Source organism: Manis javanica, chromosome 8 (assembly GCF_040802235.1).
Source record: "Manis javanica isolate MJ-LG chromosome 8, MJ_LKY, whole genome shotgun sequence".
Classification (NCBI taxonomy): domain Eukaryota; kingdom Metazoa; phylum Chordata; class Mammalia; order Pholidota; family Manidae; genus Manis; species Manis javanica.
In genome coordinates, this window is record NC_133163.1 from 113,011,872 (window position 1) to 113,035,510 (window position 23,639).

The following is a 23,639-nucleotide window of genomic DNA, read 5'->3' on the forward strand; positions in this document are numbered from 1 at the left end:
CAGAGACAACACCTGAGAAGGAGACAGACCTAACCAGTCTTCCTGAAAAAGAATTCAAAATAAAAATCAAGACCATGCTGAAGGAGATGCAGAGAAAAATGCAAGAGCAATGGGATGAAGTCTGGGGGGGAGATCACAGATGCCAGGAAGGAGATCACAGAAGTGAAACAAACCCTGGAAGGATTTATAAGCAGAATGGATAAGATGCAAGAGGCCATTGAAGGAATAGAAACCAGAGAACAGGAACGCATAGAGCTGACATAGAGAGGGATAAAAGGATCTCCAGGAATGAAACAATACTAAGAGAACTATGTGACCAATCCAAAAGGAACAATATCCGTATTATAGGGGTACCAGGAGAAGAAGAGAGAGGAAAAGGGATAGAAAGTGTCTTTGAAGAAATAATTGCTGAAAACTTCCCCAAACTGGGGTAGGAAATAATCGAACAGAACATGGAAATACACAGAACCCCCAACAGAAAGGATCCAAGGAGGACAACACCAAAAGACATAATAATTAAAATGGCAAGGATCAAGGACAAGGAAAGAGTTTTAAAGGCAGCTAGAGAGAAAAAGGTCACCTATAAAGGAAAACCCATCAGGCTATCATCAGAATTCTCAACAGAAACCCTACAGGCAAGAAGAGAATGGCATGATATATTTAATACAATGAAACAAAAGGGCCTTGAACCAAGGATACTGTATCCAGCACGAGTATCATTTAAATATGATGGCAGGATTAAACAATTCCCTGACAAACAAAAGCTGAGGGAATCTGCTTCCCACAAACCACCTCTACAGGGCATCTTACAGGGACTGCTCTAGATGGGAGCACTCCTAAAAAGAGCACGGAACAAAACACCCAACATATGAAGAAAGGAGGAGGAAGAATAAGAAGGGAGAGAAGAAAATAATCTCCAGACAGTGTATATAACAGTTCAATAAGCAAGCTAAGTGAGGCAGTAAGATACTAAAGAGGCTAACCTTGAACCTTTGGTAACCACGGATCTAAAGCCTGCAATGGCAATAAGTACATATCTCTCAATAGTCACCCTAAATGTAAATGGACTTAATGCACCAATCAAAAGACACAGACTAATAGAATGGATAAAAAAGCAAGACCCATCTATATGCTGCTTACAAGAAACTCACGTCAAACCCAAAGACATGCACAGACTAAAAGTCAAGGGATGGAAAAACATATTTCAGGCAAACAACAGCGAGAAGAAAGCAGGGATTGCAGTACTAATATCAGACAAAATAGACTTCAAAACAAAGAAAGTAAGAAGAGATAAAGAAGGACACTGCATAATGATAAAGGGCTCAGTCCAACAAGAGGATATAACCATTATAAATATATATGCACCCAACACAGGAGCACCAACATATGTGAAACAAATACTAACAGAACTAAAGGAGGAAATAGAATGCAATGTATTCATTCTAGGAGACTTCAACACACCACTCACTCCAAGGGACAGATCCACCAGACAGAAAATAAGTAAGGACACAGAGGCACTGAACAACACACTAGAACAGATGGACCTAATAGACATCTACAGAACTCTACATCCAAAAGCAACAGGATACACATTCTTCTCAAGTGCACATGGAACATTCTCCAGAATAGACCACATACTAGGCCACAAAAAGAGCCTCAGTAAATTCAAAAAGATTGAAATTCTACCAACCAACTTCTCAGACCACAAAGGTATAAAACTAGAAATAAACTCTACAAAGAAAGCAAAAAGGCTCACAAACACATAGAGGCCTAACAACACGCTCCTAAATAATCAGTGGATCAATGACCAAATCAAAATGGAGATCCAGCAATATATAGAAACAAATGACAACAACAACACTAAGCCCCAACTTCTGTGGGACACAGCGAAAGCAGTCTTAAGAGGAAAGTATATAGCAATGCAGGCACACTTGAAGAAGGAAGAACAATCTCAAATGAATAGTCTAACATCACAATTATCGAAACTGGAAAAAGAAGAACAAATGAGGCCTAAAGGCAGCAGAAGGAGGGACATAATAAAGATCAGAGAAGAAATAAACAAAACTGAGAAGAATAAAACAATAGCAAAAATCAATGAAACCAAGAGCTGGTTCTTTGAGAAAATAAACAAAATAGATAAGCCTCTAGCCAGACTTATTAAGAGAAAAAGAGAATCTACACACATCAACAGAATCAGAAATGAGAATGGAAAAATCATGATAGACTCCACAGAAATACAAAGAATTATTAAAGACTACTATGAAAACCTATATGCCAACAAGCTGGAAAACCTAGAAGAAATGGACAACTTCCTAGAAAAATACAACCTTCCAAGAATGACCAAGGAAGAAACACAAAAGTTAAACAAACCAATTACGAGCAAAGAAATTGAAATGGTAATCAAAAAACTACCCAAAAAGAAAACCCCCGGGCCGGACAGATTTACCTCGGAATTTTATCAGACACACAAAGAAGACATAATACCCATTCTCCTTAAAGTGCTCCAAAAAATAGAAGAGGAGGGAATACTCCCAAACTCATTCTATGAAGCCAACATCACCCTAATACCAAAACCAGGCAAAGACCCCACCAAAAAAGAAAATTACAGACCAATATCCCTGATGAATGTAGATGCAAAAATACTCAATAAAATATTAGCAAACCGAATTCAACAGTATATCAAAAGGATCATACACCATGACCAAGTGGGATTCATCCCAGGGATGCAAGGATGGTACAACATTCAAAAATCCATCAACATCATCCACTACATCAACAAAAAGAAAGACAAACACCACATGATCATCTCCATAGATGCTGAAAAAGCATTTGACAAAATTCAACATCCATTCATGATAAAAACTCTCAGCAAAATGGGAATAGAGGGCAAGTACCGCAACATAATAAAGGCCATATATGATAAATCCACAGCCAGCATTATACTGAACAGCGAGAAGCTGAAAGCTTTTCCTCTGAGATTGGGAACTAGACAGAGATGCCCACTCTCCCCACTGTTATTTAACATAGTACTGGAGTTCCTAGCCACGGCAATCAGACAAAACAAAGAAATACAAGGAATCCAGATTGGTAAAGAAGAGGTTAAACTGTCACTATTTGCAGATGATATGATATTGTACATAAAAAACCCTAAAGACTCCACTCCAAAACTACTAGAACTGATATTGGAATACAAGCAAAGTTGCAGGATACAAAATTAACACACAGAAATCTGTAGCTTTCCTATACACTAACAATGAACCAATAGAAAGAGAAATCAGGAAAACAACTCCATTCACAATTGCATCAAAAGGAATAAAATACCTAGGAATAAACCTAACCAAAGAAGTGAAAAGACCTATACCCTGAAAACTACAAGACACTCTTAAGAGAAATTAAAGGGGACACTAACAAATGGAAACTCATCCCATGCTCATGGCTAGGAAGAATTAATATCGTCAAAATGGCCATCCTGCCTAAAGCTATATATAGATTTGATGCAATCCCTATCAAATTACCAGCAACATTCTTCAATGAACTGGAACAAATAATTCAAAAATTCGTATGGAAACACCAAAGACCCCAAATAGCCAAAGCAATCCTGAGAAAGAAGAATAAAGTCGGGAGGATCTCACTCCCCAACTTCAAGCTCTACTAAAAAGCCATAGTAATCAAGACAATTTGGTACTGGCACAGGAACAGAGCCACAGACCAGTGGAACAGATTAGAGACTCCAGACATTAACCCAAACATATATGGTCAATTAATATTTGATAAAGGAGCCATGGACATACAATGGTGAAATGACAGTCTCTTCAACAGATGGTGCTGGCAAAACTGGACAGCTACATGTAGGAGAATGAAACTGGACCATTGTCTAACCCCATACACAAAAGTAAATTCAAAATGGATCAAAGACCTGAATGTAAGTCATGAAACCATAAAACTCTTAGAAAAAAACATAGGCAAAAACCTTTTAGACATAAACATGAGTGACCTCTTCTTGAACATATCTCCCCGGGCAAGGAAAACAACAGCAAAAATGAACAAGTGGGACTATATTAAGCCAAAAAGCTTCTGTACAGCAAAAGACACCATCAATAGAACAAAAAGGAACCCTATAGTATGGGAGAATATATATGAAAATGACAGATCCGATAAAGGCTTGACGTCCAAAATATATAAAGAGCTCATCCACCTCAACAAACAAAAAACAAACAATCCACTTAAAAAATGGGCAGAGGAACTGAACAGACAGTTCTCCAAAAAAGAAATACAGATGGCCAACAGACACATGAAAAGATGTTCCACATCGCTAATTATCAGAGAAATGCAAATTAAAACTACAATGAGATATCACCTCACACCAGTAAGGATGACTACCATCCAAAAGACAAACAACAACAAATGTTGGCGAGGCTGTGGAGAAAGGGGAACCCTCCTACACTGCTGGTGGGAATGTAAATTAGTTCAACCATTGTGGAAAGCAGTATGGAGGTTCATCAAAATGCTCAAAATAGAAATACCATTTGACCCAGGAATTCCACTCCTAGGAATTTACCCTAAGAATGCAGCACTCAAGTTTGAAAAAGACAGATGCACCCCTATATTTATCGCAGCACTATTTACAATAGCCAAGAATTGGAAGCAACCTAAGTGTCCATCAGTAGATGATTGGATAAAGAAGATGTGGTACACATACACAATGGAATATTACTCAGCCATAAGAAGAAAACAAATCCTACCATTTGCAACAACATGGATGGAGCTGGAGGGTATTATGCTCAGTGAAATAAGCCAAGCTGAGACAGAGAAATACCAAATGATTTCACTCATCTGTGGACTATAAGAACAATGGAAAAACTGAAAGAAGAAAACAGCAGCAGAATCACAGAACCCAAGAATGGACTAACAGGTACCAAAGAGAAAGGGACTGGGGAGGATGGGTGGGTAGGGAGGGATAAGGGGTATTTTAAGATTAGCATGCATAAAGGAGGGGTGGGAGAAAGGGGAGGGCTGTACAACACAGAGAAGACAAGTAGTGATTCTACAGCATTTTGCTATGCTGATGGACAGTGACTGTAAAGGGGTTTATAGGGGGGACCTGGTATAGGAGAGAGCCTACTAAACATAATATTCTTCATGTAAGTGTAGGTTAATGATAACAAAAAAAAAAGAAAGGGTGATTATTCCCTGATAGGATAAAACTAACTGTAAATCAATGATTAATGCATGCTTTAAATATCCTTAATTTTGATCATTTAAAGGGTGTCAGATGATCAGCTATGGAATTACATTTTTCTGATAATATTCCTTTCTCTTAAAAAAAAAAAAGCAGTTCCTGTGTGGTGACCTCCAATAAGTTCTTCACAATGGTATAAAGGGCATATCAAAGTGTGGGCAAAGGGTCTGTTTGTGTTTATACAGAGGATCAAAGCCCAATTTGGCTACCCAGAAAATGAAATAAGATATGATATGAAGAAGAAGTTCCAACATCAACATACTCTGGAAGAGTCATTCCAGAAGATGATCATCAAAAAACGTCAACAAAGATCCTGGTGCTGCTGCAGTTGTAGCTGCATTCATCCCACTGGTTCCTGGAATCGCCATTGGAATGAAGAAGGAGATATCTAAGCTGGTCTGTGCATACAATAAAATAACAAATTTGACTGGATCTATACTGTTGGAACTCAACCAAGAATTAGGAGAAGTGCAAGTTGCAACGCTCCAAAATCTTGAGACTACAGACTATCTACTGTTAAAAGAACATATGGAATGTGAACAGTTCCCAGGAATGTGCTGTTTTAAATTGTCTGATTTTTCTCAAACTATTCAAATTCAGTTAGACAATATCCATCATATCATAGATAAGTTTTCACAAATGCTTAGGGTGCCTAACTAGTTTTCTTGGTTTCACTGGAGATGGCTGGTAATTGTAGGTCTGCTTTGGTTATGTAACTGTATTCCTATTATGTTAATGTGTGTGCACAATTTAACTAGTGGTTTAAAACCTATACATGCTTAAGTTACTCTACAAGAAGATATGTCAAAGAACTAACCAATCTTCCCATGTTTTCTTCCGTCTGCTACTTCTATAGCTTTTCTTCTTCCTTCCTAATTACAACCCTTAAATAGAATTCGTGCCTCATATCAAATTTACCGAGTATCATAATTCTTCCAAGTGGTAAAGATACCTCAAGACAAATGCTGGGCATAAAACCCACAGGGCATAAATCTGCAAAGAAGTAAAAAGCTAATCTTTTCAAACAATATGGCTTCTTTCTCACTTACCAACTTTACATTTCCCTGTATGGCCCCGGAAGATGACTGGTTAGCCAGAGACGGGTAAGATTCCTCAAGGGAGGAACAACCTAAGACAGGCACAGTCACAGGGGGGCCATCAGGTGAGAAATTGGGGATCAACAGAGGTGAGGCTTAGAACCTCACCCCCCCTGTTTTGAGAGAAATCTTCTGCGTCCGTGGATGTTTTATTGCTCTTGTCTAGCTTGGATTAATACTTAGCCTATAGGCACACACCTGATCATCTACATTTGCTTTCTTACAGCACTAAACTATGTTTTCTACCTTTATCTTGCATCTACCTACCACTTCAGCATTTTATTTAAAATAATAATAATAATAATGATAATAATAATAATAATGGAGAAATGTGAGATTCACATATAAATCAAGTATAAAAACCAAATGAATATTCATATCTGACCTGATTGTTTGTAGTTCATAATGCGTGATCAAAACTGAAAGTTTCTGTGATGACTGCCCTTGTGCTGTTCACCATGTAAGAACTTATTCACTATGTAAGAATTTGTTCACCATGTAAGAACTTGTTCGTTGTGCTTCAGAAGATCAGAGACTGATGAGAATTAGGCTTGGGGTGGATTAATGATTGTGCATGCATTGAGTCCCCTGTACAGAATTTTATTGTTGTTAACTGTTAACAACCATTTGATCAATAAATATGAGAGATGCTGTCTCAAAAAAAAAAGAAATAATTCCCCTTTGCTTTAGAGTTCATGTTGGGGAAAAAAACCCTTTCTCAAGGACTGAGACAGGTAAACCCAAACACCTATTATTATTGGTTTCTACAGTGTTTTGTTGGTAGACCGGGTATAGAACCTAGCACGGGGAAATCTGAGCTCTACGCATTTACCATGGGTTTTGTTCCTCCCCCAAAGGAGGTTTTCCTGGCTAAGCTGAGTGTGTGGCAGGTCATCTTAACCACAGAGGATCCTACTGGGAGACCGTGCCAGCCCTGTCAATATGGCTGTCCCAGAAATTCTTCAGCCCTGTTTAGGAAGGGTGAGGCCTGAGAGCAGGGGCCCCTTCCCTGGCGCAGGGCTCCTGTCCCTGCAAAAGGAGATTCTGCAGGTGCTTCGCGCACATGAGCCTCGTGTGAGGAGCAGGCCTTACGGCCCCTGTCTTCCCCTAGGCGGGGGCGGGATGGGGCTGTGCGGGTAATGGTGAGGCGGGCTCCTTGAGGGAGGCAGGGACTGTGGGAAAAGTTGAATGTACAGATAGATAAATTTTTATCTGATGAAACCAGCACAGTGTAGCTTTTGAAAAGCTTCTTTAAGTTCTACCTCCTTTTTTCGCTTACTCTGTGATCTTGGAAAAATCGCCTCACTTTCCTTGTCTATTAAACAGAGATTTGTACTAAATTCTTGTTGAGATTCAGTTCAATGGTGGCATTTTATGATTTTATGTTAATGTAATCTAATAATCTAAGTAAAGGAAACCTAAGGAAAGTCATGTAAGTGTAGGAAAGAATAAACCACTGATCGTTATATGCTATTTACCTTAAATTACCTTGTATCCTTGTGCACACAGCACGCTCCCCCAGGTGAACATCACTCCTTCCCAAATGGTTTCCCTCGTGACTCTGGTCCAGCTACCCTCATGGTCAAACAGAAAAGACCACTCTGCCATATATTCTCTCCCACCCACCAAAAGCATTCCAAATAAAGGAAAAAATAAGTTTGCATTTTGTGGGTCCATACGGTATGGTGGCCAGGGCCCTAGACTAGGAGCGAGACCACCATTGGTCTGTCTCCAGTTCCCCATGTGACCTTGGGCAAGCTACATCCCCTCTCTGGTCTTAGCCTCAGCTATAAAATGAGAGGTTGGATGGGTTTCTCTTCATGAGCCCTGTTCTGATATTCCCTTGCTCTGCCCATGGCAGCTGCTGAGGCTGGGAGAGGCCAGAGTCTGTGGGCCAGCATTTCTCCAACTGCTTCCCAGAACAGCAGACAACCTCCAGCATCCCCAGCAGCCTGGCGTCAAAATGTAAGCTCAGCCAAGTGTCTGTCTACACTCAGCGCTGGCCTGATCCAAAGCTGGATTTTGCAGCTTTTCTCACAGATGTTCTCTTATTTGTAGGATATACACATATCAAGGCCTCCAAAGGATCAGAAACATGTCCTTCAGAGACCAGATCAGGACATAGCATAGAATTAAAGATTCCTTGTTTCTTAACACATGTGACCCTTGAACAACACAAGTTTATATGTGGATTTTTTCACACTAAATATATTGGAAAAGCTTTTTGAGATTTGTAACAATTTGAAAAAACATTTTCTTTTCTCAAGTTAATTTTATTGTAAGACTATGGTATGTAATACATATAACACACAAAATATGTGCTAATTGACTCTTTACATTAACAGTAATAAGGATTCTGGTCAACAATAGGCTATTAGTAGTTACGTTTTGAGAAGTCAAAAGTTCTATGTGGATTTTCGACTATGTGGTGACCCTGACCCCTGCACTGTTCAAGGGTCAGCTGTACATGGTTTTAGTTAAGATATAACATGTCTACAGCAAAATGTACATAAACATGTGTGGCTTGATTTATCTTCATGAAATGAACATAAGATAAGAAACAGAATAATATTTACCCCCCCAAATCCCTCTCATGCCCCCTTCCAGGCACTAGTCCTCCAAGAATAACCACTGTTCTGACTTCCAGCACCACTGATTCAATTTCACCTGCGTTGAACTTTGTGCAAATGGAATCATGCAGGATGGATTCTTGAGCCTGGCTTCTTCTGTTTACCATTGTGCTTGTGAGGTACAAGGGCCTTCACTCCCTGTTACAGGTGAAGGACCAGAAAACATGTGGTCTCGCCCAGTTCTCCTAGCTCTGAATTACAGAATGGGGAAGAGACAGGGCTAAGAAGGAATAACAGATGGTTTCCCAGGGACCTGCTTCTCCTTCCTTCCTCAGAGCTCCCACCTGACTTAGTTCTCAGCTCACCCTGACATAGTCCCATCCAATCCCACCCTTACTGTGTGTGTGGCTACCCGCACTGCCAGCCTGGAGCTCCAGGAGGGCACAGACCGCCCCTGTCTTGCTCACCCTTGTGCCCAGAGTGCTTAGCACAGAGCCCTACACATAGGACATGGCCAAGGTGAGGCCACCCAGTTACATGCCATTGGCAGGGGCCTGCCAGGATCTCCTGCTGAGGATGCCACTGGCCCCCTGGGGTCACCAAGGTCAAGAGAAGCACCTGAGGCAAAGAGAACCTAGCTTCCCATGAGGAGGCACCGTCCAGCTGAACAGCCTCCAGCCTCTAGGCCTCTGTCCTCCTCCCACCCCTCACCAGGCCCTGGATTGCCAGGGGCAGCCAGCTCACACGGGGGCATCCCCCCTCCAGCCTCTCTGCAGTCACTCCCTCTCCCAGCCCGCCAGCCAGAACAAGTGCTCCCTGAACTTGAAGTGACTGTGCCTCCCATTCTCCTCAGAATAAGGCCCCTCTCACTTTGAAGCTCTTGTTTTTTGTCTTTAAAAATAAAACAAAGAGAATTAGTCTCGACCCACGAGCTTGATAAAGGGGAAAGGCCTGCTGTTCTGCCTCTTGGGCACTGTGGAGGCTCTAAAGCCCCAGGCTTGTCCTCTGCTGCGTGTGTGAAGGGGCCGGGCTGGGTGTGCCGGTGAGGACCTGGGAGTGAGCATGAGAGGTGTGCAGGACTAGATCGGACCGGCCAGACCTTGGGGAGGTCGCTTGCTGGCTCAGCAACTTGAGGCAATTTGCTGAAGCTCTTTGGACCACAGATCCCCCATTGAAAAAGGAGAGAGAGTAAAATTAATTCTGATTTTATGCATTGTTGTAAAAATCAAACTTTAGGACTGGTGCTCTGCAATCATTAAAACACCATCTAAATATTAATAATTATCAGAAATGAAAGGTAAGAATAGAGCTTCAGAAAAATCTTCATTTCTCTCCAAATAGTAGCTGCTTTCAGATCTCAGAGTTTATCTGGCTATACTCTGGGATTAGCAAACCTGAAAATGTATCCAGTAACTCAAGTCCCAGGAACCTTTGTGACTAGGCTTGTGTGGCTTGTTACTCAATGAAAATCCATTTTTAGGAGGATTACTTCACCTCCCATTCAGGCACTGAGCTTATGAAACAAAATCCTGGGAACCATGGAGAATCCCAAGTGCAACTTGGAGTATAAAACCAACAGTTCAGGTCTCAGTTCAGGGCATGGCGAAGGCTTTGTGAGACAAGTAACAGATAAAACAAGAATAATTAGATTTGCTGTAATTGTTAGCCGGGTTATACTGACGATACAGAACTCAAGAATTCTAGTCCCTTCTGCTGGCAAGTTATTTCCAGAGAGATGACTATTTGCAGGATTAAACCTCAGGATTGTTTTTATAGCTTCCCACGAGTCCTGTGACAAGCCCTACGAGATCAACTGACAAGTGCACCAAGAGAAGCAGCCTCCACCTCTCACAGCACCTTACCTCCCCAGCTCCTCTCCGATGTCGTAGAAGTCCTCCACCTTCTGCTGCTTGAATGTCTCCATGTTTGGGCTCCTCATTGAGACCTGCACCATACAGTCCTGAATTGGAAAGAAACCTGAGGTCAGGACAGCCACGTAAATCACCATCAGCCTAAGAGACTGGGTCTCAAAGTAACTGGCTGCAAAGAAGCTAATAATTTAAGAATAACCCACAGCCCTCATTCCTCCAGAACTGGCCTGTTCAAGCCTTTTCTCGCCTGTGACTGATGAAGCATGGTTCTTATTTGATACATATTCATTCAGATTTGTTAAGCAGACAAAAAAAGCAGCCGCCTCACTTCTTCAGATCTGCTCTGAACAAGTACAGAGCAACAGAGCCATGGCCAATTTCAGCAATTTGTGCTCCTGAAATTCAGGTCTCCCCGAGAAAAGAGGCTGCTTGATGCAGGGAAAAGAGCACTTGTTCTTGAGTCACAAGCTCTGGGTTCAAATCCCAGTTTTGCTTGGGTAAATCATTTAACATGCCAAAGACTTAGTTTCTTCATCTGTAAAAGGCGTTAGGGCTGTATAAACCACTACAAGTCATGAAATTATTTTGAAAAATGCAGTAGAACTAGGCAAAAGATTATTGTGACCTCAGCCCCTTCAGGGGCTATGCCAGCCGACTGAGTCTGACTAATTTGTAAACCCTCTCACTCACCAATCACCCCAAGGGAAAGATGGGCGGCAGTGGTGTGACAAATTACAATAGGCCCCGGGAGCTGGTGCCAGAGATTCTAGTCCCACTTTTGCCCACAGCTGGCTCTGTGACCCATCTCTTGTCAGAAGAGTCTCAGTTTCTTCAACTGTAAAATGGAGCTAATGCTGCCTGCCCAGAACACCTCAGCAAGGGCTACAGGACAACTCTGAGCCTTGGGAGTGCTCACCACCCCACCAGAAGAGACTGTTTGCTGCCCTGGGACCCCCTTACCCCCAGGAGCTCACCCATTCCCAGGTCACCCTGGACAGCACCCCAGGGGCAGGGCCCAAGACACAGTCTACAAATCACAAAAGTAAAACTGGCTACGTGCGGATATGTCTTTCAGGAGTCATTGGCCAAGGCCTCTCAGAGCTCATTCTGGCTAGCACTGGCAGCTTTTCTTCTGCCATCATACCCGGGCCCCATAAACCCTGAAGGATTGCCTTCCTCAGGCTTTGTGGAGGCACCATTACATAAGGGTGAGGTCTCATCAATGCCAACTGGCTGGGGCCGTTCTAACTCTCAGAGGGTGTATGCACGCCACCCTCTTTCCTCCAAACCACAGCTCTGTTACCAAGGTGCCGCCTGCCTGCCTCCCTCCCTCCCATGGAGGCACCCACATCCCTGAAAACCCCCAGGCAGAGCTGGCCTGGTTCCAGGCCTCACTCTCAGAATCAGCTGCTGACCTCCTGCTTGTTGGGGCCCATCACATATTCCCCTCCCTGTTGGTCTTCACTCTGTACTGGGCCAGGCCCAGCCAGTTTGGAATACTGGAAAGAACAGGTTCTAGGAGCCCAGGTCTAGACGAGCCTGGGTGTGTATTAGCCATGTGACCCACACAGGTTGGCACCCTCTCAGGGCCTCAGTCCCCTCATCTGCAAACACAAGTGATAACATCTCCTTCACCCACTTCACACATCCAAGTAAGGATCCATTGTGATAAGGGCAAAACTGTGGACAAATAAGAAGGATGATTATTACTATCAGTATTTGACTCATCCTAGGCCATTGTTCTGCTTCCCACAGCCACTGAGACAACCAATTCAATTCCTTTCTCAGGAAAAGGTTTGGGGATCCTTCTGGCAAACCTGGCTTGACTAGAGTAAGAAGTCAGACTCCCTTACCCCCACCCCATCCTGGCAAGTCTCCTGAGACTAGCCCAGAGGGTAGCATGACTGCTATCTATCATCTTCTTTTTGCTGAAAAAATCCTTCCAAAGAAACCATTTGGTTCAGTTAGGTCCTGGGGGTGGAGTTACTCATTCCACACAGCTAGATGGAAGCAGAAAACACCAAAATATTTGATCAGCAAATACACTGAGTGTGGTCCCATGAACGGTTAAGATCCTCCAATTTGTCGAGAGGCCAGGGCTATTTACTATCAGGAGCTGAGCTGGATTCAAAGCAGCCCAGTTCTGCAGAAAAATGACAGGCCCCTGCCTTGGGCTCCACATCCTGGATGGCCAGGGAATGGGGGGCAGGGTAGCTCCCTAAGGACAAACTAGGCCCACCAGGTTGGCCCCAAATCACATTTTCAGCCTTAGTCCCCTCCTTTTACAAATCCTAGACTACAGGTAAAGTAGACCTTTTTCATTCCCCCAAAACTCTCACCCCTGCCATGCCTCAGCTCCAGCTGGGCCCTCTCCATAGAGGCCTACCTGGACAGCCTTCCTGCAAGGCCCAGCTGAAATGCTGCCACCTCTGTGAGGCTCCGTGACTCTTTTTCTCTCCAAAACAGATTAAAATCTGCCCCTTCCTCTGCCTTTAAATTCTCGAAGAGGGCTCTTCATGCATTTTTAGGGTAAAAACTTATGTTTTGGCTCATAACCTTTCTGTGTCTAACCCAGAAGGAGAAAGCACAGATTCCATAGTCATACAGGTCTGAGTTCAAATCCCAGCTCTACCGCTTACTAGCACACTCTGAACACAGGACAACTCTTCTGAGCTTCAAATTCCCTATATGGAAAATGAGTCCAGACAACACACACCTAGTATTGTGACTATGCAGAGCAACTAGAATGCTCAAACACTGCAGGGGCGTATATACTGGGACAGCCACTTTGGACAGTTTGGGCAGTTTCTCAGGATATACCTAAGAGAAATGCACATAGATGCTTTCCAAAATGGTCCAAGTTAGAATGTTCACAGCAGCAGTATGAGTAATAATTAAAAATCGGAAACAACCAAATGGCCATCAATAGAAGGATGGATAAATAAATTGAATTATACCCATACAGTGGCATTATTATACAACAATGAGAAGGAATAAACTGTTGCAACCTGCAACAACATAGATGGAGCCCATAAACAATGTAAAGGAAAGAAGCCAGGCACAAAAGACGACATCCTGTGTGATTTCACTTAGGCAAGACTAGTGGTGCTCAAAGTCAGAAGAGCGGTTTCCCCTGGGTGGGTGGTTGTGCCTGGAAGGGGACACAAGGGGTTTCTGGGTGCTGACAATGCTGTTTCTTGATCTTAGTGATTAGATGGGATATACACTTACTTTGTATGTAATCAAAATTTTACATAATAAAAAAATGAGTCTAGTATCTACTTAGTGGGACATAGGAGATAACACATAAAATGTTTCAAATAGTGCCTGGAGAGTCCCAACAAATTTGAGTTCCTTCTCTGCTATCTCTTGTCTTGGAGCCCCGTGCAGACAGAGACGGTGACATCGTCACCCCTGTTCCCCTTGTGGCAGCTGGTATATAGCAGACACCTGCTAAGCGTCGGTTGATTTACATTTAGTGCCTAAGCCTTCCGTCTTGAGGCTGCTGCTCAGCTACCTCCTCAGGTGAAACAACCGACGACTTAAACCCTGTCCTCTGTCCCCATGATGAACTTGAATTTTTACCAGTTTAGAAACTAAAGGGGAGAAACTCTGAGGTGGACTTATCATCCCCAAGTAAGACCCAGAGGAGGACCCAGAGGTACAGGCACCTTTCTGGCCCTAAATAACATGAAACCACATGGCAGAGGGCAGGGACACAGCTACAACTTCCAGTCAGAGTCACAGGCCACCTGCTCCGGACGTTCCAAGGATCATCCTAGTGCCCACATTTCTCTTACTGGGCTCTCTAGAATTCACATTCCTTTGGAGGGTTAACATAGATTCTCTAGAACCTCACAAAAAGGAACCTCGAAGATCACCTAGGGGATTTTTAGATTCTGCTTCAGGAGCCACCAGCGTGAGAAAGGGGAGCAGGAGCAGTTCCACTTTGCCGACACTATATGTAGGGGTTCTGTGTAACAATCTCTTGAGAGGAAAAAGTCTGGAAACCACTGCTGTCTGGTCTAACCCACATGCTTTACAAAAGGAGGAAATTGAGGTCCAGACAGGGGAAGGGACTTGGTAAAATTCACACAGTTTGCCCACTTATCCAGCTGCTCTTCCCTGGGCTTCCGTTGACAGCACCCTCAACCCTCCACTGGTGGCACCAGGGTTGGGGAAGTCAGTGGCCTCCTAAGAGGCGAGCTAGGAGGAGGCCCCCAGTGCTGGAGGATCACCCCATAGGGAATTCTCAACCCTACCAAGTCCTCTCCCCCACCGGGAGCTCACTCTGCTGAGCTTGGAGATCCTCTCCCCACCTCACCCAGTGCAAGTCAATGAAGTGAGACCATTGCAAGGGGTAGGCAGGACTGTCCCCTTATTACCCACTCCCCCTGCATGAGCAATCATCACAGACTCTGAGGAGGCGGCCAACAGGAGGGAGGGAGCTCTGGCAACACAGAGCCCCTCCGTGAACTCAAAGCTCTGACCTACCCTAATTTCTGATGAGGAAGCTAGGGCCCAGAGATCAGCCACCTACCTAAGCTGACATAAGAAAACTCTGTCTTTCTGAGGAAGGCCCAGCTCTGCTGGGCAGCCTGCTTGTTCACCCCAACAACTAACAACCAAGGGGGTCTTAGGGAGGTCATCAGGGTCAGTTCAGGTCTCATTCCCGCCAGCAGGAAATTTGCCCCAGACTTGCCATACCTACCCACATTGACACAACCCTGGGCCTCCTGCCCAAGCCTTTCCCAAGGTTGCTGAATTATCAGTGGGGCCACTTCAGGTACTAATAACACATCTTTAGACATGTGTGATTTAGAGAAGAACAGGACTCTGAAAGTATCTGTGAAGAGGCCAAGGTACCAGTGCACCTCCGTGATGGACTCTCCCTTATAGAATGAATACCTTGGGAAACAGAAGCACAGCAGCAGCCCCCGGCTGCCCTCCACTGATTCTAGAGTACAAGAAGTCAGGGGCTGTGCTCTCTCCACTTGTCTCTGAGGCAGGCAACTATGACACACATTCTCTCTTCCCAGGTGCACCCCTAACCTACCACTACCAGCCTGACCTCAGGGCTCACCTCTTTGCATCTCATTTTCTCCTTGCAGAGTTACAGTGAGGATTAGTCAGATCCACACATGCCGTGAGACATCCACAATGCCTGGCCTAGAGTCAGGGACAACCGGTGACAGCACCCTTCTATGCCCTTTCTAGCCTTTCTACCTCAGCCTGCTGCAGACTTCCTGGCTGCCCCCATGCCCATCCCAGCTCTGCCTGGGGCAGGGCTCCTGACAGCGGAGACTCCTGACTCTTCACTGCCACATAGGAAGCTGGCTGTGGGCAGAGCAACCTCCTCGCCTCACCTCGTGCAAGACGGGAGAAGGAGGTGTGTGAGGCGGCTGATGATGAGAAGACCTGGCCCCTCTCCTCCCGGAAATCTGGGGTGTTCTCCCTGTCGTCAAGGGGCCCTAACTTGATGGAAGTCTGTCTTCTTTCTCCTCCCTGGGTACCAGGCATCTGCCTGCCGCCCCACATCATCCCTCAAGTCAAAGTGCCAGGCTTCGGAGCGCGCCCTGGGGGCGCAGCGGGCAGGTCCTGGCGTTCCAGTGCCAGCCACAGCGCCCAAGGCCACGGCCGGCCACTCCCGAGGGGTGGCGTCAGGGACCAAAGCAGTGGGTTTGGAGAGCCCGAGAGAGCGCCCCACAGCTGTCTGCTCCCTCTGGCCCCAGCCCCGGGGCGCAGCTGCAGTCCGGCCGTGCGCCCCTTTCCGCCCGTCGGGCCCGCAGACGGGCGCTACTCACGCAGGGAGGCTGCGCTGCGGAGGGCGCGGCGGGACGGCGGGAACGGTGGGCTCGATGGGCTCGGTGGGCGCGGCGGGGTGCGCGGCGCTCCGCGAGGCTGCGCTCTCCTCCCTGCCCGCCCGGCGCCTGCCCGCCCGCGGAGCCACTGAGGAGCCGAGGGGGCGGAGCGGCCAGCCCCGTCCCAGGCGCCGGCCGGAGACGCTCCCGGAGGCCCGGGACGGGGCTCGGGGCGCCCCCTGCTGGGAGCCCCTCCGGACAGCCCGCGGGTGAATGAAGGCCCTCCGGTGAACCAGCCCCGGGCGGGTTCGTCCAGGGGGGATGTGAGGTGCCCGGGACAGGGGGCGAGAGCCAGCCGCAAGACCCTCCTGGCATCCTCACCGCTGCCACGCACATGCTGTGTGGCCCAAGACAAGTCAACTAACTTCTCCAAGCCTTATCTGGAAATTGATTTAAATGAGCCGGTAAGTGTGATGCAGCCTGGCAAAATCACTCAGAAATTGGTATTTCCTTGCCCCACCCCTCAACACACACACATACCGAGAGAGGAAGCAGCGCTAGGGAATAGGCCGCTTCCTCTCTCCCAGCTAGAACGCTCCCTGCGCCGCCCAGATTCTTCTGGGAACCCCACCACCCGCTCCCCACAGCAGGGAGGGGGCTGTGGTGGGGAAGGACACTTCCTTCTCACCACCATCCCAGTGTGGGAGGGGCCGGGCCTCGCTCGCCTTCTGTGTCCCCAGCGCTGGCACAGGTGATGAGTGGAGCTCACATCACCATCAGCCTCCCCTAACAAGGGACTTAGGAGTGCATTCCTCTTCTCTTTCTTCTGCCAAAAATCCCAGGAGGGAAAAAGGAATGAGAGTGGAGGAGGTCATGGGAGGAAGGAGGTGGAAACAGAGCTTCAGCCAAGGTCAGTGGTCTTACTTCAAGACAAGAGACTCTTCAGCAAAAGGAAATGGAGGCCCCTTCCCAGAGCTTCCATCTCCAAGGCATTCTCTGGGCTCCTCAAGACAGTCCAAGAGGAAAAGGTGTCCCGTTCAGAGTCCTGCAGTTTGGTTCAAAGCCCTACTCTGCCCTTCCCAGTGTGGAGCCTTGGGCATGGCATATGAGCTGCTCTTTCATCAGCAAAGTGGGGCAAGCAGCCCTTCTTATAGCACCTAAGGGAGCCGTCTGGGGCTGAAATGAAATAGAGTGTGTTAGAGCGCCTAGAGGACCTCCACCACTGTGAGCAACCTCCCCTCTGCCAGTTAGCCTTTCTGACACAAGTACTGACATTACAGATGAACTCTGCCCACCTCCTCCCCCAGCTGACTGTTCCCTGGGACAGCCTGGAGAACACAGCTTCCTTGTTTATAAACTTTACAACTTCCCAGGACAATGAAGTCTCTGAAGCTCCTCTCCCAAGAGCACCATGCTACCTGGAGTGATAACGGAGACCAGAGGTGGCTTCGGAAGTCAGTGGGCAGAGGAGGACACCCACTGAGGTTCCACCACCATAGGGACACCTTTCATCCTCAGACTGACCTCAAAATGCCCACTCTCACCCCATTTTCCATTTATCTGTCACTGTGTAGCAAACCACCCCCAGCCTTAGTGGCATGAAACAACAATCTTGTGAGACTCGTGAATTCTAAGGGTCAGGAATTCAGATGGTACACAGTGTTTATGGCTTATCTCTGCTGCACAATGTCTGGGGCTTCACTGGGAAGACTTGAGTGGCTGGAAATGACTTGAATGGCTAGGGGATGGAATATTCTCCAGGATGTCCAGGCTTCTTCATTCACATGGCTAGTGCCTGGGCTATGATGAATCCAAGGCTGGGCTCAGCCAGCACTGCCAGAGTACCTACATGTAGCCTCTTCATCCCTTCCCCACTCATGTTTAATAAATACCAAATCTGTAGCAATGACATCTCCTTGCATGAGGCAAAACAGACATCCTTGGACTTGGTACTTGGAAAATTAGAGAACATTGCGACTGAAAGGGTCATTGTCAATCATGCCATCCAGCCTGGTCATTTTTCAGATGAGGAAACTGAGGCTCAGGCAAATGACTTGCCCAAGGTCACACAGCTGGTACGAGGCAAGAGTCGGGATTAGAACCAGGCCTCCTCCAGATTCTCAGTTTGCCAAATGTAATTGCCCAGGGAGGTACCATCTGAAAATGCATTTTCTGCTTAAGGTTGAGTATGTTTATCAGACTCTCACCTGAAAGCAGCAACAGGGCACCAAGCACTGAATATGGGACCAAGGGCAGCAGTGAGCAGAGAAGGGGACACCCTGAGGGGGGTGGCAACAAGGACACTACTCCATAAGGAAGCCAGGAGGAGGTCCATATTTTCAGAGCTAAGAGTTATGCAACTCTGCTCCAGTTCCTGCGTGGTTCCCACCGCTGACCAAACAGAGTAGAAACGCCTCACTGACTGCTAAGGCTCTCCCTACACGTCACGCAGCGCACGCACATCCTCTTCCCTCTTGCACAGGCACATCCAATTCTTGCCAGGTTGGAGTATTGACTGTTCCTGCCTCCATGCTTTTTGTTTAAGCCATTCCACTACCACCTTCATCCTTCCTACAAAACCCCATCAAATTCTTCAAGGGCCCTCTCAGGAACATCTTCCGATAGAAACTTCCATGATCTGCCCTCTAGATGGCCTTCTGCCCAGAACCCCACCATTTCTTGGCTTGTACTTAGTTAGCATTCCCCTTCCTCTAGTTTAGTTACCATTAAGGTTAGGACAATGTCTTCTCCTTTAAGGCCAGGACAATGTCTTGTTCATCTTTATACCCATATAGTGCCTGATATCCCAAATCTAATAAAGCTTGTCAAATTGAATGTAAATGCCACAAGGTGAGGGACCATAACTGTCTTGTCTTCTATTGTCCCCTAAGGGTACCCAACCACCTGTCGCTTAGTAACCATATGTTGGATAGAGAAATGTATCATTATTTTTAATAGCTGCCACAAATTGCATTTCTTCTAGCATGTGCCATCTCAGTGCCAGAGGCTTTACTTCAAGGTGGATGCTATTATTCCCTCCTGCAGATGAAGTAACTGAGGCTTGGGAAAGTTGACTTGTAAGTGACTGAGCTGTGACATGAATCTGGCCTGCCCATCTCCAAAGCCCAAGCTCTTTCTGCCCCACCTCCCCGCTGACTGCCCTCAAGTGAAACTTCCAACTTTTCCAAAATGGTGTTAATGCAGGGGTTCTCAGCCCTCGCTGCACATCAGAATTACCCTGGGAGTGTTAAAAAATCCCAGTGCTCAGACCGTGCCCCACACCAATTACATCAAAACCTCTGGGAGTGGGGTCTGGGCATCAGTCTTGGGTAGAACTCCCCAGGTGTTTCCAATGGACAGGTTGAGAACTGTAATGTTCATGTCACAGAGACTTGGGGACACAAAAATGCCCCCCATCAACCTGCCACACTGCAAACACACCTGAGCGCTTGCTTTGTGCTCTAAGAGACTGTGGGATGGGTGAGTCACAGGAGCTCACAGCTTCCACAGGGAGCATGGCGAAAGAAGTAACCGTGGCAGGCAGCAAAGGGCAATGACAATGATGTATCCTAAAGCACACTTTGGGGCCTGGTAAATTTACAGAGCCGAATAACCTGCTGACAATGAGGCAATGCCTGTGTCAGCCAGGACAGCCAGCACTGGGGGAGGGCACAGTGTGAGAACCGACTCTGATGCCAGATGCCTGAGTACAATTTGCTCTGTGATCTGGGGCAAGCCCCTTGATCTCTCGGTGCCTCATTATCCCCCTCTGTCAAATGGTGCTAAGAACAGCATTCATCTCATAGGTCATTGTGAGTGTTCCATTAATTATGGATATGTGTGAAGGACTTAGATCAGTGTTTCACATAAAGTGCTCAATGACTACTAGCTGTTTTTAATTATTCCTTAAATATCTGGTGTGAGCTCCCCTAGAGAAGGAAATAGATCTTAGCCATCCTTGCTCCTCACCCACCCCACCCCACCTTGGCCCAGAGCAGGTTCTAAGCAAGTGTCAAATGCGGTTTGGAACACAGACTTCTCGACAGTGGGCCCAATGCTTACTCCTTTCTCAGGCTATCAGGGCAGACTAGGGGAGGGCACAGGTGGCTCCTGCCCAGCTGGGCGGAAAGCAGGCAGGAAGCCTCTTCCTCCTCCCAAAGGTGACCTGGTGGCCTGACTTCTCTGCTCTTCCCAACTCTGCCCACCCTGCCCTGTGCCTTCTGCTCTCCCCCACCCCCCCCCAGCCAGGCAGGGGCAGGAAAGTGGAGCAGGTCTGGAAGCCCTTCCTGCTTCCTCTCTCCTGTGGCCAGAGGCAGCTGCTTCAACCTCTAGCCTTGCTGGACTCAGCAAGGCCATGACCCCATCACAGAGGTGGAATGGGGACAGGGAGGAAAGAAGACAGAGATGGGGCATGGGAGGCCTTCCCTTTCCCTGGAAGCCCTAAGGATGGGGATTTCCTGGACATGTGTGCACACCCATTCATCCTGCACACATTCAAGGGCACCTCCTAGGGCTCGATGCTGATGGGGTTAAGTACAGGCTGAGTGCCCATGAGCCTCAGGTCTCCTCCTGCAGGCATCAGAAAGGGGCTTGGGAGAATGCCTCAAACTTGGAAAAAGAGGACGAGGAGAGTGAGAGGTGGGGGGAGGGAGGGAGGGCACCTTAGGTGGGAGCAGCTGTGTGCCCAAAGGGCTGAGGCATGAAACCACCTGCTAGTTACCTCTTCAACTCCTACACCTGAGCAGCACAGGGCTCACACTGTGGGATCATGACCCAGGCATATGCTATCACCTTCTTTCAGGACAGAGGTTGATGACATAGGCACCGGGTGCTTGGCCAGGATCTTCAAACTACATCCGTTAGGGCTACCAATTCCACCTGTTTACTTCTCTAGACTCAGGAATCAGCCAGGTCTATTTACATTCCTGTTCAACTACTTTCTGAGCAAGTCACTTCCCCTCTCTGACCGCAATTGCCTCATCTATAAAGTGGGAATAATTACACCAGACAAAATATTTGAGAAGCACTGGCATGAATGTCACTTTCCCTCCCAAAACAGATTTTCTTCTCTCGAGATAGTCTGTTACTTGTACTAAATCTCTCCGGCGATGTTGTTCCTGTCACTGTCTCTGGAACGTTCTACCTTACCCCTTCATTTATCCAAGGGTCAACTCAATTCCAGCCTCATTGATTTTCAAACATTTTCTGGTGCCCAGACCCTGGGTTGGGCCATGAGAGAAGTGAAGCCCAGCCCTGCCCTTCAGGAGCTCAAAGCCAAGCAGAGGAGATATCCTGGGGTGAAATGTCCAGAATCCCACGTTCTGCGGCCAGTCCAGAGGCTGAGCAGAGTCCCGAGGGAGCCCGTATGTGGGAGGGATGGTCCAGGGTGCCTGGGGGCAGGGAGGCTCCTGGGGGAGAGAACTCTCCCTAGATGTTAGAACCATGTCGGCAGAGCTGAAGAGATGATTCCACCTCCCCGTGTGTGTTAGTGGGTCCTCTGTGGGGGTCCTTCTAACCCAAATCAAACCAAAATTAATAGCAAATCAGTCATGAGCCGAGTACTGTATTATTTTCCTGTTATCTCATTTAATCCAGAGTCCTTCCCACCCTTAGCTGGTAATGTGGTTGGACCCACCAGAGAATCTTGGTGGATCCATGAGGGAAGGATGGAGAGGACAGCATTTCCTCCCCATCATCCTCCGAAGAGAAGCTTCCGGGCCAGACCAGCCACTCTGTGGGCAGCTGCTTCCACGCCCGACCGATCCCTGCCCTCTGCAGGAGCTGGCCTTCCCACGCGGGGCCCCTGCACTGTCCTCCCTGGCCTGCAGGCTGGCTCCATCTCACGGAGCCCGGGCCCCGCCCCAGTTACGAGCATCTACATCCAGGGAAACAAGGGCACAGGGAGCCAGGTCCAGCCGTCTACAGTGGCCTCTGCCCGAGACGGGACCGGGCCCTGCTGCTTCCTCTGCGTGCAAAGGGACCTCGGGCACCCCCAGCAATTCCCTTTCAGGAGGTTTTCTAGCCTCCAAGTCTTGCTTTCTATCATTTCAGCCACAAAGAATATTTTCATCCTTCTAACCCAAATCAAACCAAAATTAATAGCAAATCAGTCATGAGCCGAGTACTGTATTATTTTCCTGTTATCTCATTTAATCCCCAAGTTGAATACCTTGTGTAGACTGATACTGTTATTATTATTATTATATACATGGGGAAGCTGAGATTCAGAGAGTATAGGATAGGGTAGTGGACATTTGCATTTCTTTTGGCTGTCCAAATGCCTCCCTCCTATTTGAAAAGAAAAACTGTGGTTGCAGTATTAGGGCATAAGTGGGTGTGATGCACCATCTCCCACCAGCAAAACTGAACGGAGAAAATCCCCACTCCCCCAACCCCAGCCTCCTTGAGACTAGGCTTGGCTAATTGGTGCTGCTGCCCAGCACTTTGAATCCCCAGTGAGAAATGCCAAGATATGCGCATGGGCAGCAACACAGTGCAGGCATCCTGGGCAGACTGTTCCTACCCCTGGAGCCCCTTTCCTTCCTGCCATTCCAGCCTCCCATTCATTCTGAGTCACTCTAGGATTCCAGTGAATCCCTTTGTGTTGAATTGGCAGGAACATGACTGATACTGGGAGAGACAGTGATGTGCTCAGTGCTGAAAGCCGGGAATCAAAGACGTCTTCTTTTACACCCAGAGTTTTCCACTCACCACAGAGCTTCTAACATAGGAGAGAGGTGGATGGAATTCGCAGGAAGCAGCAGGACAGTGAGCAGCCAGCCACGGTTGAAACAGAGAAATCTGCAGGGGAGCAGAGGGCTCCAGGAGTGATGTCTCCAAGAAAAACTTGAGACCCCTTCATCAGGCAATGCATGTAACCTACTCAGTGCCGCTTTTTGAGATGAAAGTTTGGGGATGGATTTATGATAGATACATAGTAGGAAAATTATATGAATAAAGGGCAAAGTGATTATTAATCCCAGAACAAAAACACAAATGTGTATAAATAAAGGAATGTTCATCACAATATACTACAGCTCAGCTTTGAGCTGTGCATAATA

General features: G+C 46.8%; 1 protein-coding gene across 2 annotated transcripts in view; it reads right to left on the reverse strand.

The window, feature by feature from the left end:
- DAPK2 (death associated protein kinase 2) overlaps positions 1-16,877 on the reverse strand; it is a 113,016-nt gene extending 96,139 nt beyond the window's left edge. Inside the window, exons 1-2 of one of the 2 annotated variants that reach the window (XM_017653270.3) lie at positions 16,582-16,750; positions 10,769-10,866 (exon numbers count right to left, since the gene is read on the reverse strand). In XM_017653270.3, coding sequence (XP_017508759.1) covers positions 10,769-10,860 — 92 coding nt within the window. In that variant the 5' untranslated portion in view covers positions 10,861-10,866; positions 16,582-16,750. Of the gene's footprint in view, positions 1-10,768; positions 10,867-16,581 lie in introns of both variants that reach the window. The other variant, XM_037004162.2, reaches the window with a different exon arrangement.
- Positions 16,878-23,639: the final 6,762 nt, after the last annotated feature.